The sequence below is a fragment of the Prionailurus viverrinus genome, chromosome A3 (genome assembly GCF_022837055.1).
Source record: "Prionailurus viverrinus isolate Anna chromosome A3, UM_Priviv_1.0, whole genome shotgun sequence".
Lineage (NCBI taxonomy): Eukaryota > Metazoa > Chordata > Mammalia > Carnivora > Felidae > Prionailurus > Prionailurus viverrinus.
The window spans coordinates 6,473,895-6,486,897 of NC_062563.1; the positions used below are offsets into that span (position 1 = coordinate 6,473,895).

A 13,003-nucleotide genomic window follows, 5' to 3' on the forward strand; every position below is an offset into this window, starting at 1 on the left:
ATATTGCCTGCTTGACCCTAACAGTGAACTTTAGCTTTTAACTAATTGATTAATTCTTCTTTCAGCTCTATTTAGGTATAACTGACAAACACAAATTATATACATTCAGGGTGCACAACTTGATGATTTGATACGTACACACACTGTGAAATGATCACCATCAAGCCAATTAACACACCCACCACCTCAGTTACCACTACATGGTAAACTCTGAGGGGCTTAAAGGATTTAAATTCACACTGTCTGAAGAGTAGCATCTTTAAAAGCTCCCTGGGCCGAAAATTTTACTTCTCTCCAAATCCATAGAGCCACAGGTTATTCCAATTCGGAGCACGGTGCTTCCTCCCTCAGGCACAGTTTGCCCCGCACGGCGCACACACGTCTGTTAAGCAGAAGTGTATAAAGGTGCCAGAATGCTCCAGGTTCAATGTGGTTGTTTACAGACCAACGGAAGTTTTTACTTAGGTGAGCTACGTCTCCCCTCCGCCCCCAGCCTAACCCCATTTCCTGAATGAAAATGGTCAAAAATTACTACCTTCCACATGTAATGTGTTTGGCAGAAGATTCCAGATGACAACTGGGACTACCAGCTTTTAAAGATATTTCTAAATGGCGGGAAAAGAGGTTAAACCTTCGGCTCACACTGAGGCATCCTATAAAAAGGCACCTACTAAGCCATTCAACACTCATATTTTTTAAGGCAGAAGTACACAGGTCACTTACGTTCACTACACAAATGTCAACCTTAAGATTTCTGGTGCTCTGGTCAGAGGATTTGTTCGCTCCAAATTTGAAGCAAGTTACCATCACCAGCTGGGTCTTCAGCTGACTGACTGACCACACATTCGGTAAAACGATTTTCCGCTGCCTGTTTTTCGGCAGTTATGAGGAAATGGAAGTCGTCTGGTGGGCAACATTTGTCCTTTGCTTTCTCTCCCAGAGGAAAAGACCAAACAATGCACCTCCCGTGTCGCATGAGGAATTTTAAAAATCCCTCCCTACTTTCGGCTCTCCTCCCCTCAGGAACAGAAGGCACAGGCTCCGAAGCTGAGCGCACTTGGACGCCACGTCACAAACGGCCGCCAGGGAGTTAACACGGCCTTGTGCCAGCTCTGTTGCCTCCGAGGCACCCCCAAACCAAAGGACGCTTTAAGCAGTCTGTGCGATCATAAAGCTACACGCAAACCCTAACAGTGCCCGTCCGTCTGACCGGACTCTCCATCAGCTGCCCCACGTCCATTACTGACCTGTGCCGGCCATTCATCTCCAAGCCCACAACGGGGCAGATGAAACGCGCCCGCTGGAGGTCATCGTGTTTGTCACCCTTCGTGTTTCCTTTATCCCCTTCCCAGGCGGGATTATCAGAAAGCCTTAGTTCTGTCACATTCTGTGAAAAAACATCAATATTTTAAGAATTCATCTGATAAGTGGATCCTCCTTAGCCTCAACGACCGCCGAAGTCAGCAGAGAAATTGTTATTACAGTCCTTTCTCGTCCAAACCTCTTCTTCCTACTTTCCTTTGGCCGTCACTTATAATATGAAGAAAAACTGAAACCACAAATTGTGATAGAAAACGAGTTTTCCAATTCGCTGACTGGCAAGTGAATTAGTTAATTTCTACTTTACAATTATTTTGACATTTAGGGGAAAGTAACTTTGGACATGAAAAACTACACCCCTAAGAGAAAGCTCTGTATCAGTTTCATCCAGAAAGGAACATTTTCCTTCTCTGCAGATGAATCCTCACTGAGGTGTTCCATATTACTGGCCGCCCATGTTTATTTAATAACTGAACAGACAGTAAAATCTATGAGACCACGGTCTAATATCCAAAGCAGAATATTAGCCAGAGAATACTATTAGATCCCAAGATCTGGCCATTCAGGTTTTCAAAAATTCACCTTCACAAGGAGTGATCTAATGGCTCCACTTGAGCATCTGACATTTAACCCACCATTTTGATTTCAGCACTCCGGACAGCAGCCGAGAGCCTTGAAAGGAAAGCCACTGTGCCTTGGGTGGGCTTCCTGGTTGATGCGGCCATGTGTCTCCTCAAGCTCTCTAGGTATGTGTGGACTAGTATATGACAGTAATGATAATCTGGCATATTTGCATCATTTTATCTGGATCCTTCTGCTTTTACAGTTCTGATTTCTTGGAATTTTTTTCTTTTTTGCATTAAAATTAAAAGTTCAACCATGTACCTTGAATATTATTTTAAATATAGAACTGTATAAATTAATCTCAATGATCATCATATTCAAATAAGATCACTACGCTACCATGGGTCTTTTAAGGAATGAATTCTCTTCCCAAGATAAAAGGTGACAGAACTCAACATGGTTATTTCTAAAGCATGACTTTAGCTACATCTCAGAATTACTAATTTGCCTGAAATGAACTTTTCTTGTATCCTGTAATCATTGCAAGAATTCAAACAAAAAACCTAATATCATAATAAAAATTTTTAAAAGAAAAAGAAAAGAAAAACCTGAAGCCTTATATGGGGAGTCAGGGATTCTGGTTCTGGGTTAAATGCGTCATTCATTGTGTGGCCTCAAAAAGTCATGGATAGTGAGAATTCCCACCTGTGGGATGAAGTGTTTGACAAGCTTGATGGTCCCCAAGTTCTCTGCCACTTTTCTGATTTTTCTCCCATCGACCAGATTTGAAAGATTTTGTCCTCTCAACCAACTTCCTTTACTAAAAAACTTGTTTTTCCATTTAAAAAAAACCTTTTTTTAATGTTTATTTTTGAGACAGAGAGAGACAGAGCGCGAGTGGGGGAGGGGCACAGAGAGAGGGAGACACATAATCTGAAATAGGCTCCAGGCCCTGAGCTGTCAGCACAGAGCCCGATGCGGGGCTCGAACCCATGAACCATGAGATCATGACCTGAGCTGAAGTCGGATGCTTAACTGGCTGAGACACCCAGGTACCTCCTTGTTTTCCCATTTTTATGAAAGAACTTTAACTGCCAATCAGAATGTCTAAGTAGCAAGAAATACTACACTGATTTCATAGTGATCTACCTAGAAGTCTCTAGTTCTATAAGAATTATAGAATTGAATAAAAAATTCAAGTAGCCAAGCTTTAAATACAAAAATGATGTCCCCAAACATTTATTCATCACATTAACAATTTTCAAAGTTCTTTTGCACGTATTACATCATAACAGATTTATAATGCAGGAAGGCCAGGTGTGGGAATTTCTGGCTTGAGCTTTAAGTGACCTACCCCAAATCACATTCTTATTAGATGGCTGGGTGGGACTGGAATTCCAAATCTCAGCCTTCAGTCTATAATGTGCACGAATTCTACAAAATAAATCTTAACCACTGACACCCTTGGAGCGCTTCAGAATCACCTGTCTTACCTTGATGCTTTTAATGTGAGATGTTGCCTTTCCAAGAGCTTTTTCGGAAGATTTGTCCAAAAGGAATTCAATGACGGCATCTTTGTTATAAAGTCTGCAACAATAAGAGTCAGTCCAAACACTGTGGCAACAATCAACCGCCACACAAGGGAGGAAGAACTAAACTGAGCTCAATCCAAAGTCATCTACACTGGATAACAGAAATGGCTTGCATCGCTAAAAAAGTAAATTAAATCCTGTTTCAACTATCTCCACAGCATACAAAGAAAGAAAGTAGTTTAAACCAAGGGTTGCAACCTGGCAACCTGAGGACTGATTGGGATCTGAACAGTATGGAAATTTAATATAAAAGTACACGTTTTCAACTTTCCCTGGGAAAAAAAAAATCAGAGGTTCTGGAATGACTGGGCCCACTTTCTGGAACAGCAACAGCTGACTGGAAAAGAGTAGCAGCTGTCCTTTCAGACAGGACATGGACTCTCCAGTTTTCTCCAGTCCCCACCATTCCCTACAGCCCCACAAGGCTCCTTCATGCGTTTATGTTTATAACGGAGCTCCTCCTGGCCCCTGAATTTTCAGATCATGAATTAAATAAAATCAAACTGAATAGGAAAATGCAGAAACATGGTCAGAGACACGGAATGATAACCCAGGCTTCACACATTTGTTTGAGATGATTCACATTTCATGAATCAAGAACTGTACTTACACACTGAAATTCTTTTAAAAATTACTGAATAAAAACTCATCTCAATTAAGTAAAGGAACCATACCTGCCAAGTTCACAGGCAACTATGGGTCGCCTTAGTATTTCCTGACTTAAAGTACAATAGTTCCACTGGGCCACTAGTTCAGCATCTTTGTCAACCTAAGGGAAACAAAAAATCCTTTCAATTAACTTTCACCTCCGAAAGACATATGGTCCGCAGTTCTACATATAAAGGCTAATTCAGTTTTACCACATGTGATGATTTTTGTCTTTGAAATCAAAGATAGCACACACGAAGCTGGGACTTAAAAAGTCAGAGTAATCAACACCATGTCAAATAAGTTCCCTCTAAATGTGATACCTAAAACAAAACATTCACATCAAATAATTAAATTGCCTATGCAAGCTGCATATAAATAGTAGCATTTGCATCTTTTTGAGTTATTTATTTTTTGTAGTAATCTCTACACTCAATGTGGGGCTCGAACTCACAACCCCAAGATCAAGAGTCACACACTCTTTCAACTGAGCCAGCCAGGCAGCCCTGGCTAGTATTAGCCCAAATACTAATTTGTATCTTAACAGTAAGTTAGAGAAGCCATACAGAAAACAATAAGCAGTACTGCTTAATTTCTATCAGTGGGAAAGGCTTCAAAGCTTTAGCAGAATATAAGGACTCAGGACTCAGAAAACGGGTTTGTTGTTTTTTAAAGTTCAGCACAAAGACTACAGAATTCTTTTAATGTAGTTAAAAAAATTTTTTTAATGTTTACTTTTGAGAGAGAGAGAGAGAGAGAGAGAGAGAGAGAGAGAGAGAGAGAGAGAAAGCGAGAGAGGGGTAGGGGTAGAGAGAGAGGGAGAGACAGAATCCGAAGCAGGCCCCAGGCCCTGAGCTGTCAGCACAGAGCCCGATGCGGGGCTCGAACTCATAGACTGCGAGATCATGACCTGAGGTGAAGTTGGACACTTAACCAACTGAGCCACCCAGGTGCCCAAAGGCTACAGAATTCTTAATAAAAATCACCAATTCAACACTGTTCATTAGGGAGCATATCAAATCCTTACCCACATTATGAAAACCCAAACATAAGACCTTCCATTGCCCTCAAATGCTATTTCACCTACATAATATTCCATGTCCCACTATTTTCCCCTCCTAAAATGCCAAACCTGAATAATATGATAGGATGGCATAAGTGGGACAAAATAGGAAAAGACAAAAATGAGGAAAAATTCCCTTCAATTTAATTTCTACAGTAACAACTGCTTACGTGTTTACTGTGTGCCAAGCGCTATGTTAAGCAGTTTCTGTGACTTAATCTTTTAGCCCTCATAAAAACCCTGTAGCTTAGTACTTTTTTACTTTGTTATTGAGGAATTGGGAGTACCAAGAGGTTAGGTTACATGTCCAAGGTCACTCAACAAGCAGATGAAGGAGCTAAGAACCCAAGCAGGCCGGCTCCAGAGACCATGCTTCTAATCGCTACTTTCTATTGCCTAGTATTTCAAACAGAACAAAATAAAAACAAAACCCGCATTATGGCAACTGTTATTCTATCTATACCCCAGGTCCAAGAGCCACACCTTGACAGCTTAAACAGCTTTTATCAAAATTCACACTGTAGCTGAGCCCTGAGAAAACCTGCCACCAGTGAGGTCAATTTACTACATTGTCTGCAGATGCAAAAAAGCCATTCAAGTCCAGGATCTACTTTCTGGACCCTTACCTTCTTTACCCATAGTCCTCAGCTGATTCAAAAAATATCGGGAGAGGTGGGGGCAGGGAGAAAAGCCATAAACTAATCTTTACCCAGGAATCTAAAAATTGGTAACCCCCCAAAACTTCTGAAAACATTTTTTTCCAAGGTCTGTCTTCTTTTCAGGGCAAGGTCTTAAATTCCAGACCAAACACACCATATGAGTAATCAAAAATATTAAATTACTATATATCTGGGGCACCTGGGTGGCTCGGTCGGTTCGTAGGTTCAGGCCCCACATCGAGCTCTGTGCTGACCGCTCAGAGCCTGGAGCCTGCTTCGGATTCTGTGTCTCCCTCTCTCTCTGCCCTCCCCGCCCCCCAAAATAAATAAACATTAAAAAAAAATTTTTTTTTAATTACTATATATCTATCCGAAATGTAAGCAATGCAAAGGCTGGACTCTGTTCCCTGCTGTGTCCCCAGGGCCTAGAATGGTGCCCATGGCAAGCATTTAATAAAGTATTTGTTGAACAAATAAGAATAACACAAATCTATCCTGCCTGAGCGCTCCGGCTGTCTCCGATCACCCTTTCTTCTTTTCTATCCCCTTCTGACACCCTGCCGAGCTTTTCATTAAGGTGCTCCTCTTCAGCCCTGGCCATGAGTTAACAAAACCGGCTGCATGCTTTTCTGGCAAAGCTCTTATGAGTGGTGACTATCCAGCATGAGCCTATGCACATGTAGGTGTGATCAGAGGGCGCCTCCAATCTCTTGAGTGCTCATTCATTCTTGCATCCAACACTTATTTACCAGGTGCTGACGGTGTGGCAGAGGTAAGACACACAAGGTCTCTGTTCAGGCAAGAGAAGGACAGACAATAAACAAATAAAAACTGTGATTAAACACCATAGAGAAAAACAAAGCAGCAGGAGAGAATAGAGAGGGAATGTATTTTGCAACAGTGGACTGAAATGACATTTGAGGAAAGAACTGAACAAAGTAACAGAGATGAATGGTATCTCAGCGAACGAACGAACGATGTATCAGGTTGTGGACATTCTACTCCAGGCTGAAGAACAAAGGCCTGTGTCGCTGAAACAGAACCAAAGACCTGGAGGGGGGCAGAAGATGAGGGGTGAGAGAGACAAGGCATCTGATCACACAAGACCCGGTGGGATTTTCTTCTGAATATGACAAAAAGCTGCCGGGCGGTTTTAAATACAGTGGTGATATATGAGATTTACCTTTCCAAAAGCTTTCTCCAGCTGCCGAATGGAGAATACATGGAGCACCCACGTGTGCCGGGCGCTAAACTGGGTGCTTTACGTGCCTTCTGTTATTAAAAAGTAATTACTAACACTTCGGGGCGCCTTCTGTTATTAAAAAGCAATTACTAATGCTTCGGGGCGCCTGGCTTAGTCGGTAGAGCATGTGACTCTCGATCTTGATGTCATGGGTTGGTGCCCCATGACGGGCGTAAATTATTAAAAAATAAATAAATAAAGCATTAAAAAAAAAGTAATTACTAATGCTACCTTTGAATTCCTGCATAAATGGTTGGAAATCCCGGCTTCATTAGCTATCAGTTGTGTGATCTTGGTCATGTTACGGACTCAATTTTCCTGTTAGTAGCATGGAAATTATATACAATGTTCTCAGTTACCTATGGGAATTAACAACTACCCGCTCATTCATTGGGTACTCACCATATTTACTGTGCCAGGAACTGTGCTAGTTGTAGAGGGGGAAAAGGCACAGCCTCTGCCACAGGGAGCTTACCTTTCTCTGTGACGGACCTTAATCAACCACGAAGGCAGTGCACAGAGTGGTAAGATAGTTTTTTAGGAGCAGGGCCTGCTCTCGTGTGGATAAGGGAACCTTTGGGAAGAATTCCCGGGGAAAAGGAAGTTGGTGTGTACAAAACTCAATCAACAGCAGCCACCCGTATCCTTGTTACTAACTAACGGCAGACGGGCTTTAAATCCTGGCCCTGGCACTAACTTTGTCCTCTCGGCCCTCAATTTCTAGGTCCGAAGAGCGAGGATAATGACAGTAAGAACTGCACGAGCTACCCCATATAAAGCGTACCCCCAGGTGGACGGCAAAAGCAAGCACTCAATAAAGGTCTGATATTAATACTGTCGGTAATTCTGAGTTCTCCAAATGAGCACGGCAGCGTCAGGAGCCCCGCTGGTTCATACCACCCCCACCTCCCCCTCGCCCCTGGGGACCCCACACCCCCGGCCCCCACCGGGCCCACGTCGCTGACCTTCTCAACCTTCTTCGGCCCCTTCACCAGCTCGTGTCTCTTGGGGATGGTTCCTCCGTCGCAACCCATCGCAAACCGGGAGTCGGAATCCCCAGCAGCGACCACTTCCGGGAGTTCCCGGCGACCGCCGCAGTCACTTCCGGCGCGCCTGGATGACGCATACGCTCGACGCAACGCAGTGGGGGCGGATCCGTTGCCAACCCCGGTTGCCATGGAGAGCGTCGCTAGGCGGTGGGCGAGGCCCCGCGGCCCCGCCTGCCGGAGCGCGCGCGAAGCCTTGCGCGCCGAGGGGCTGGCGGGGCGTCCCTCCCTCCTCCCGGTGGGCGCTGGATTTCTGCCGCCCTGGGGCGGTCGCTCGCCGCGGTTCGGGAGCGGGGGTGACTCAGGAGCACCCCCGGTTCTCGGGCCCCGTCCCACCCCAGCACGTCTGACTGTGGGTCTGGCACATCCCCGGAATGGGAGCGCCTGGAGGGAAAGGGGTGCATTTTATTAATGCAATTAATGATGCATGTGAATGACATCTGTTGTGTCAGAGAACCATCACGTGTGCAAGGGAGAACTTGTAACTGAGCACCACCGTGACTTTAACACTCTCAACAAATCCCGTGAAGTGGTGTTCTAGTAGGTTCTGGGGGAGTAAGATTCTCTAGGCCTGCAACTTTCATACTGCCGTGTGGACCGTCTGTAGATGAAATGTTGCAGAGTTGGTCCAGGAATGTATCTGATCCACAGCCCCCTTTATTTATTTATTAAAAAGCAGGTGTAGTGAACAGAGGCAGCTTTATCAAGGCTACACTGATGTTTGCTTGCCTTTTCCAAGAGATAGGTTGTATTAGGTCCATAATGAGAGGCCAAATCCCTTGCAAAACCCTGGCTAAAATCCATGACTGTCTGCTTTCAGGCTCTTGACTCTCTTTCTAGTTTTTCCTTTAATTGTGGTAAATATTAGGGGAAAGTCTCACCACAGCGAGTAAGGTGGACCTATACGATTGGATGTTACCTTGCTGACCACAGTGAGACATAAACAAACAAACAAACAAACAACCCTGAAAATATTCCCCAGCTGGGAACAGAAAACATGTGGATATGAAAACTTCAAGGACTGTAACATTGGATTCTCTGTGACTGCAATTGATGGGAATTTAAAGAAAATAAACCTTTTAATCCGTTGGTCTCTCATTGCCTTATGATTTATTTTTATGCCAATCACAGGAATTGTAAACTGTGAGCGTGGGGACTTTGTTTTAGTCCCCATCGTAGCCTCGGTGCCTGGAAGAACCTTTGGCTCGATCAGTATGTATTTCCACAATAAGCCCAAAGGAAATACAGACAAGTGCAGCGAGGGTGATAAGTCCAGTTTGGGCAGGACCTAAAACTGCTACGTACTAGGGGAATCCATTTACAAGTACAGAAATAGAGGCCTGGAAAGATCAAAGGACTCGCCCAAGGTCCCACAGCTGGTAGGAGGGAGAGCTGGGACTGTGTTCCAACATTACTTTTCTCCCCCAAAGGACGGAAAATCAGGGACGGAATAGCATAAACCCAAAGATCTTTAGACAGACTCTCAAACCAGTGCTCTTTTCTGGTAACAGAGTCTGCCCCTCCCCTAGTTCATTTGGAGAAGTGAAAATAGAAATACCTGCTCTGCATTTAACCATGGCGGTGGACCGGGAGATCGGGAGGCACGGTTTCCTCTGTCTTTGTAACTTAGGAGGCAGGGGGTACAACGCCTTCCATTTTCCGAATGACAAACCTGAGACTGAGCTGTGCAAGGTGTCTTGGCTCAGGGGCACACGGCAGGTAACAGGAGTTCAAGATGAGAGGCCTTCTCAAGTGAGGCCCATGGAACTACAAATGCCATGTTCCTTAACCTCTCCCCCAAAGCTACCGTGACAGCCAGCAAAGCAGTGACCACTGGGTGGGCTGTTGAAACTCAGGCAGCTGGATTCTTTTTTCTCTTCCTCCTTGGTTTCCTCATTTAGAGTATTGGCTATTAGGCTACGCTGTGCTACCGAAAATACACAGCTTAAGCTTTTATATAGTTAATATCAGCGGTAGCAACTCATTTGTGTTGAGAGCTGGCTAAGTATCAGGTACCTCACTCGGTGTTTCACGTGCTTTGTGCCATTTTGCTTGAGCCACATTAGACACGCTGGAGTCATCAGCTGCTGTTACCTTCCACTGCCTTTGCTGAACGAACTGATACAGGATATTCCCTTGTGAGGATCTTTGACGACAGCTTTGCCCCAGCCAGGCTGTGGATGTGAAGGGCGGGAGATGAATGAAACCAACAGAAAGAAACCCATGAGCCCCTAGCAAAATCAGTATTTCTTAATCCCAAAAGGGTGTTGGGACCCACTGGAGAATTTGAGAAAAAGTTTGGACTCACTCCCCGTGGAAAAATATCCGGTCGTACATAGAAAATATTGCTGCAGTTAATACGAATATGTATCCCATTCACCAGCTCCTGAGGCCTCGGCCAAGATCAAGTAGTTTAAATGTTCCTACTGCCTGTTGCAATTGTTTCCAAATGTTTTAGTCTTCTGAACTGTTGAGGGTTTGATTTCCTGTGAGCTCTCCCCCTGCGCTGTAGTTTGAAATTCTGTCTGGGGGCACCTGGGTGGCTTAGTCTGAATGTCTGACTCTCGATTTCGGCTCAGGTCATGATCCTAGGGTTGTGGGAGCGAGCCCCACGTCGGGTTTTGTGCTGAGCATAGAACCTGCTTAAGATTCTCTCCCTCTCTCTCCCTCTCCCTCCCTCTCTCTCTCTCAATAAAAAAAAAAAACAAATACAAATAAATAAAATTCTGTCTGGACAAGGCTGACAGGCAAAGTGACTCATTTTGAGAGTTGGCATGAAAAACCAACAAATATGTGTTACGGTTCTTTAAGACTTTTACAGCCACATCATTCAAGGTTACACTTAAGAGGATGTCTGAAGGAGGGTTAAAGTAAAATAAAGTGGGAAATGGAAGTAATTACTGAGATAATTCAGGACAAAAAAATTACTCTTAGTTTGCAGTCTTAGGGAAATATTAAACATATTCCAGGAATATATAGGCCTTATGTCTACCCATCCCAGCTCATGTCTCCCCCTTCCCCCCAGCACCCCCACCTCTCTTGGCCCCAGTCACACTGGCCCCTTCTCTCCTCTGAGGGCTCCAGGTATGTTTCTACCTCTGGGCACCTGCCTTGCTGTCCCCTCTCCAGGAACACTCTTTTCCCCTGTGTGCCAGGCTGGGTCCCTTGTGTGACTCAATGTCTGCTCTAGGACCCCTCCTCCGAGCTTCTCCCCTGACCACTACCCCCACCTTGATTTAATTTCATCATGGCACCTACCATCCCTGGCATCATATTATAAATTTAAATTTTGACATCTTGTGCGCCGTGGATTTTTTTTTTGCATTGATTATGATTGTTTAAATATTGCATCAAAATAAAATGTATCTTGGTTGCTAGGTTTTCGGGTGCCCCTTTACATTTTGCGTTCAAGGAGAATGCCTCACTCACCTCACCTCTTCTCGCCCTGGTTTCCTGCCGCCCCCCCCCCCCTGCTTTCAGCTGGAAGGAAGGCTGCACGATGCAGAACCTTTGTTTTGTCCCCTGCAGCACTTCTGGTGCTCAGCAGAGGCCTGATAAAGGGGAGATACTCCGTAAATATTTGTCCCACGAATGAATGAAAGGAAAAAGGCATTGGCAAATCAGCCTACCCTAAACGGGAGACTTTTGCACAGGGGAAGCTTTGGGAGAGCTGGATGCATATTGGGGGAGAATATAAAATTTTTAAAAGCTGTTTTGTGTGTATATATAAAAAAGATAGTTGCCTCCAAACCAGAAACACAGCTCCCCAGCACTTGTCACACTGGCAGATCTCTTAACTGGGTTCCTCGTCACTTCCATCCTCCTGATGAAATTTAACTTAATTGAGGTCAAGTTGCTATCACCACGGGCACCACCACACCAGCCACTATTTCCTCTTCCTACCTTGAAAGGAAGCAGTACAGAGTTCTGGGCATTAAAGAAAACTACTTAGCAAAACGTTGCCGAAGGTAAAAACACACACACACACACACACACAAAACAACAACAACTGATACTATTCTACTTTTAAATGTTTTTCAGAAGTAATTGTGCTATTGAATTAGTGGAAACTCATCCCATAACTGCTCTCTTTCAAAAAAAAAAAAAAAAGGAAGGAAACACATTTAGCTAACAGCAGCAGTTTTCAACTGTTTTAAAGCCAATGGTTTTGTACTTTGTCAACAAAGTTGAATTTGGTTTGAACTCATCTCAAATATACATATATACACACATAAATATGTACAAAAATAGAGAGAAAGACAAATATGTCTCCAGATATATTTAAATTTAAATATTTAAATATTTATTTATTTATTTATTTATTTATTTATTTATTATTTGAGAGAGAGACACAGAGAGAGAGTGAATCCCAAGCAGACTCCATGCTCAGCCCTGAGCCCAACGTGGGGCTCGATCCCATGACCCTGGGATCATGACCTGAGCTGAAATCAAGAGTCAGATTCTCAACCGACTGAGCCCCCCGGGCGCCCCAACCACATATGTTTCTCTACCTGTCTGGCTACCTACTTCTGTAGTGTTCCCAAAGCAATGGAGGTCTGTTGATTACCTGTTAGAGTCTCTCACTTATGAAGGACCGAATGAGTTAAAACGTCTAAAGCGTTAGAACAGGGTCTGGAAGGTAGCAATCACTTATTCAATATGTACTGCTGTCATTACTATTGTGCGAAAATAATCTTGCCCGCTGGCGTGAACACCCACGGGCGCCTCCCCGCGGCCACCCCTCCTTCTTGCGACAACATTCCTGACTTGGGTCGGGGCCCCCGTTGGGACCCAGCTCTCCAGGGTCTCTCGCATTTCTCTATGTCCTCTGGGCAGAGGCGCTGACGGCATTTTGTTCTGGATTACCT

The 13,003-nt window shown here is 44.3% G+C and overlaps 2 protein-coding genes across 3 annotated transcripts in view; both read right to left on the bottom strand.

The window, feature by feature from the left end:
• The window catches only part of RTF2 (replication termination factor 2), a 41,762-nt gene extending 33,573 nt beyond the window's left edge, over positions 1 to 8,189 (bottom strand). For both annotated transcript variants that reach the window (XM_047852639.1, XM_047852638.1), the window contains exons 1-4: positions 8,055 to 8,189; positions 4,151 to 4,245; positions 3,378 to 3,471; positions 1,248 to 1,387 (exon numbers count right to left, since the gene is read on the bottom strand). In XM_047852639.1, the coding sequence (XP_047708595.1) occupies positions 1,248 to 1,387; positions 3,378 to 3,471; positions 4,151 to 4,245; positions 8,055 to 8,123 (398 nt within the window). In that variant the 5' untranslated portion in view covers positions 8,124 to 8,189. The remainder of the gene's footprint in view (positions 1 to 1,247; positions 1,388 to 3,377; positions 3,472 to 4,150; positions 4,246 to 8,054) is intronic.
• A 1,990-nt stretch (positions 8,190 to 10,179) lies between these two features.
• CASS4 (Cas scaffold protein family member 4) overlaps positions 10,180 to 13,003 on the bottom strand; it is a 45,066-nt gene continuing 42,242 nt past the window's right edge. The window contains exon 8 of the mRNA XM_047854593.1: positions 10,180 to 10,309. Coding sequence (XP_047710549.1) covers positions 10,226 to 10,309 — 84 coding nt within the window. The 3' untranslated portion in view covers positions 10,180 to 10,225. The remainder of the gene's footprint in view (positions 10,310 to 13,003) is intronic.